Here is a 5,545-nt window from a genome sequence, read left to right on the forward strand (position 1 = left end):
GCAACAAACCCATGCTGGCTGTCCCTTAGAATGTTAGCCTGGGCCAGTCCCTCAAGGATGGCCTCTTTAATAAACTTTTCTAAGATCTTCCCCAGGATAGAAGTCAGGCTAATGGGCCTGTAGTTAGCCGGATCCACTCTCCTCCCTTTCTTGAAGATCGGCACCACATTCTTGTACAATGTAAAGCCAGCTGAAGCTATTAGAAATTGGGATGATACAATTATATTTTAAAGTTTTTGGTTAAGAAATACCAGTTAGGTTGGAAGTGAGACAAGAGTAATGCAGTAAAATGTGCACATGGAATTGAAGAGTTTGAAGGTGTAAACTATTGTAAAACAGTATTCAAAATGTGAATCTTTCATGTTTGACTCTCTTGTCCACATAATTTAGACCTGTAGATTTTCCCACTGATGACACTAAATGTACGTCTGGGTTCTGTTAAGCAAAAGAAAAAACACTTGGCATTCACAAACAACAGTTTATAAACTTTTCAAAAAGCCGTATTGTTAGTATGGGATAGGTTTCTTTGACATGTTTATTTTTATCTGTTTTGATTTTTCAGAAAGAGCACTACCATATTTTCTCACATATAGTCTGCAGCCTGTATACATATTTACAAACATGATGGATGGATGTGGGCTATACAAGGGTGTGGGCTATGCAGGGTCTTTAGAACAGTCTTTAATGAAAATTTAGTTTTTAGGCATGGAAAAACCCGCCTTGCTGCAGGGCTGGGGGTGCTGCGGACCAGGGACAGAAGACCTGGGCCAAGGACTTGCTGGGGGAAGCCCCAAGACGGGGATTGAGGCGCAGAGCAGACCCCGCCCACCCATCCCCAGCTGCGGGCTGATGTCACGGTGGCGAGCCCCAGCAGGATTGGCTTGAGCTGGCTGACAGCAGCGGCAGCGAGTGGGGCTGCCTCCCCACCCCACCCTCCACCCCTACTCAGAGCTCCTCCCCTCCCCTCCCCTCCCCTGCAGCAATTAGGACCACTTTTAACTGCTCCGGTGGCTGTGCCCAACAGAGCCCACACTGCTTCCCTCCCGCCAGATGCGGGAGCCCCACGCCCAACTGCGCTTCTCCACAGCGGGGCCTGGCGGGGGCCACCCGGTGCCTGAGCTCCGATGGGGTAGCCGCACTTGCAGCCATGTCTTGGGGGAGGCGGGGGGGCGGCTGCAGTCGGGCGGTGAGAGCCTGGTCCCCACATGCCAGCAGTGAGCACCCATGGCTGGGGCCAGCACCTCTCAGCCTTAATAGACACTATCATGTACGGGGAATACATGAGTGCGGTCTATACATGGACTATTTTTTGAAAATACAATTTTCCACGGGTTATACATTGGTGCGGGTTATATGTGAGAAAATACGGTAGGTTGAGCTAGTAGGTTCAATCCAAATAATTTTTTTTTCTTGAAACATTCTTATAACCAAGAACATCAGGAAAGTTCAGGACTCTTGATTAAACTGGTAGGTTTTCAATTAGTGAAACTATACCAAGCTGTGGAATTCATCAGTGATACTAGTTTTCTGTTGAAAATTAGAAAAAATAATTTTCAGACATTTACCTTGCCAATCTACTTTTTCATTAGGTCTTCAAATGGACAGGAGACAACATGTTTTTTATTAAAGGTGATATGGACTCCCTAGCATTTGGTGGAGGAGGGTAAGTCATGATTTCTAGAGTTTGCCTTTTTGAAGACTAAAATAAAATGTTCTTTGTATGACAGTTATAGTAGTCTTTGTATGTAAGAACCTGGTACTGACTGCTTTCAGAAGTATCAAAGCCCAGGAAGTTTTAGTGCAAATTTACAAGTACATGTGTTTTAGTAACTGACAAATAAAAAAACCTAATATTGGTCATAAGCTCTGCTCCTGTTTTAATTTAATTTAATTTGTAGAACTTGCTTTTGACTACTTCAGCAATTTTTAAATAGTTTTCACTTGTGAGGGCCTAGAATACTCTTATTCTTCCTGCTTACCAGGATAACTTTCTTGTATGTGTAGAATAACAGAAGATATTAAAATGTATTCTAAATATATTCAGGGCATTGAAACATGAGGAGCAGCACAACTGAATCTTTTTTTTTTTTTTTTTTAAAGTATAACCTGAAATTTTCAAAAAGACAGATATGGAGTTGCATGTTCTAAATATGTCTTACATCTGTGTTACTTACTAAAAGCCTTTTTCAGTTGTCTTAGCAATGTTTAATGTGTTTAGCTCCACGACTTTGATACCAAATGGTACCACTATCCCCAGTTTTGGTAGAATATAGAACTATGAATGTATATTGAAGTATATGAGCATGTTCACACAAATTTATATTGTCTTTTCAGTATAGGATTAAACCAGAGGTTTTAGACTGCCAACAGCTGGCACTCTGACAAGTACACTTTAAGAATTATCTGATCACAAAAAATCAGTTTCAGAATTTTCAGACTAGCCTAAAACATAGTAACTTGCAAACTTCAGTATTGTTTTTTCATAATTTTTAAATCCTTCCCCAGAAAAGAATTTCTATTCTATTCTCTCTGCACTTCCGAAGCAGATGTTCTTGCTTCAGATGAGTTATGATGTTTTCCAAAAAGGATTTTTTTTTTTTAATTAAATAACATAATCTTTAAATCTAAATGTAGATTCTGCAAAATCGAAGAGGGGCTAAAAGCTGGTATGATCTTTAAGTCAGGTGGTCCTCGCCCCCTCCCCAAAAATCAAATCCTAGTGTCAAAAGAGCCTGATGTTGAGATGGTCAATCAAATTCTAATAAGCAGAAGTACAATGTCAGTAATTCAGCTAAAACACCTTGATTAGGAGGATAATAGCAAGTATGCAGTTACTTTAAATGACTGTTTTCAAATGTTGTAACAAAATACCACTTTTGTCTTTTTATATAGTTGTATTACAGTACTTATTAATGAAAGTATCCATACAGTTGGGTACATGCATTCAATCAGAATACTTTTATAACTGGCTTAGTAAGGGGGAGAGTTCCTAGCAGTCCCATGCTACCTGGTGCCACCAAATTAACTCATGCTAGCAAAGAATCTCTCCCTTCCTCCATTTTATCCCTCTAATTTCTCATTACAGTTTCATCTTCTGAGTTGTAGAAACTTATCGGATCTAGCTGAAAACTGCCATACATCTTATTTCTGGTGCACATAAACTATGTCTCCTTCCCTGTCTTATGGGTTTCCTTCTCAACCTCCTGGAACCAAGTTTGTCTAACAAATCTCCTTGCTATTGTCCACCCACCTTTTTTTCTAATGAGCATATCTGTGGTTTACCACACTCCATCCTGGCAACTGTATCATTTTCTTTTGTCTGTCTCTGTTTAAAACTTAGTTTCCTGAAAGAATCTCAGGCTTGTATGTGACATGAAAAACATCCCATCACCTACTTATTATCCCATTCTTACAATACATTTCAAAATTTAGTACACTTACTACACAGCTATAGCTACCCTGGAGGGAGACCATGGTGTTAAGAAGAACCTAGGAATGTTAAATACCAAAACGGCATTTTTGAAGTTGATATTCTTTGTCTTCATAACTTTTTCTATTTTTTTTTTTTTTTTTTTTTCTGTATTTCAGGGGAGAATTTGCCCTGTGGCTTGATGGGGATCTCTACCATGGAAGGAGTCATTCCTGTAAAACCTTTAGCAACCGTACACTTTCAAAAAGAGAAGACTTCATTATCCAAGACATTGAAATCTGGGGGTTTGAATAAGTGTATAATTCTCTACAGGATATTGTCCCAAACCAGGCATGAATCAGTGCAGCTCAAAGCCCTACAAGCAATATAATGCAGCATTTTATTTACTATAATTTTGAAATAGCATAACTTGGTTTTTTTTTCATCCTCTTAATCCTATTAAGTTGTCACTTTTACTGTAAGTTTAAACACTTCTAAAATGTATGTCATATGAACTAAAACCAAATGTCAGTTACTTTGAATCTTGCAGCATATAAAAGTCTGTTGTGGAGTTTTCCCCTCTGTCTTTGTTTTACGTTTGCATCTTTCTCCAAACCTTTTCAGGTCTTTCAGTGAATATCAATTAAGATTTATTTTTCTTTGAAAATTGGGTCTCAATGGAATTGTCCTTTATGGGTCTACATAGGAGGAACGTGCAATAGAAGGATTTGGTATTAGCAGTGCTGGTTTTGGGGTCAGTGACGGATTAAATTATATGGTGCCACTATTAGACAAGAAGCTTAGCATTCCTTATTCAAGTATACCTTTACCCTTATAATCTAAATTCAGTAGTGCCACTTGTCTTATTATTGTTTGTATTTAGCAATTACATGTCAATTATATCATATAATAAATATGCTAGCTGCATGCTGATTGTATTAAAGAATGTTTTGCACAAGCTGTCAATGATCTATAGGTTTGGGACAAATCTTGGCAGTATTGAGCTATGTGGCAAAGATGCATAAAATAGCAGGGGAATATAATAGTTCCATTGGATTTAATTGAGAAAGCAAGAAAAATGCAGTGAACAACGTGTAGCTATAGTAGGGCATTAAAGTACCAAGACTATGAAACAGATGTATTTTTTTTTTTCAACATAAAGTGTCAGATATTTACTGTTAAACTGTTGTAGCCTTGTAGCACATCAACTCCAAGAATATAGCTTATACCTGTTCAAAAGAAAAAATAATTGTGATTGTTTTTGAGTGGGTCTATGTTGTAAATTACAGTTAGCACCAGCTCTGATTTAAAAATGGGGTAATGTACTCTAGGTAGACAATATTGTAATTCATTAGACTTGTGGAATATGCAAACTTACTGTCATGTGACCTCAAAAAAATGACAGGCTAGAATACAGTACCAGTAGCTCTTGTTCACTTTTGTAGGAAAACTGATAAGCCATTGTGGCAATAACAGCTCAACAAAACTTTGTTTCAAAGCTTCTAATCTATGTTATGCAAAAAAAAAAAAAAAATGCTGTTAAGTGTGACAGTGACTGACTTTGTGCTGAAATTTCAGCTGTTCTAGATGAACACTGTATATTATCTTGTAAATTAATGTTTAAAAGTAGTTTTGTTATTATAGAGAAGTGTTGATTGACGGGTTGCTTATAGCACTTTAAATTATTCTAGAAATGGAATAAAAGCCAAACGGGTTGGCTTAAGTAGATGTAGTTGTATAGTACTTAAATTTATTTACTTCTTTGGAAAGTTTTAAAAACTTTATTCAAAGAAAGCTTACTGCTATGGTAATGAAAAAGGGCAGATGTTCTATCTATAATATGCTAATGCTCAATATGAATAGAAATACAGGGCATCATTTCCTGTCTCTATGTATAGCTCTTTACCTTGTTAGAATACAGTAAAGTATGTAGATTAAATGTTTACAAAAATAAGGAATTGTAAATAAATTAAAATGGCTTTTCTCCCCTTTGGTCTTCCACAGCAGTATTATTGTCTTTGTGGAGTTAAGACTGACTATTTAAAAAAAATAAATAAAAAATCCTGTAATGGATTTTAAGTACTATAAGGTCATAGTGATATATAGCAAATAAATCTAAATACATGTAAAATTAAA

The 5,545-nt window shown here is 37.1% G+C and overlaps 1 protein-coding gene across 7 annotated transcripts in view; it reads left to right on the top strand.

Annotated features, from left to right (window-relative positions):
- OXR1 (oxidation resistance 1) overlaps positions 1–5,545 on the top strand; it is a 414,124-nt gene extending 408,579 nt beyond the window's left edge. For all 7 annotated transcript variants that reach the window (XM_019551781.1, XM_019551803.1, XM_019551790.1 and 4 more), the window contains 2 exons: positions 1,590–1,663; positions 3,589–5,545. In XM_019551781.1, coding sequence (XP_019407326.1) covers positions 1,590–1,663; positions 3,589–3,724 — 210 coding nt within the window. In that variant the 3' untranslated portion in view covers positions 3,725–5,545. The remainder of the gene's footprint in view (positions 1–1,589; positions 1,664–3,588) is intronic.

Source organism: Crocodylus porosus, unplaced genomic scaffold, assembly GCF_001723895.1.
Source record: "Crocodylus porosus isolate Cpor-Errol unplaced genomic scaffold, CroPor_comp1, whole genome shotgun sequence".
In the NCBI taxonomy this organism is placed as follows: Eukaryota; Metazoa; Chordata; order Crocodylia; family Crocodylidae; genus Crocodylus; species Crocodylus porosus.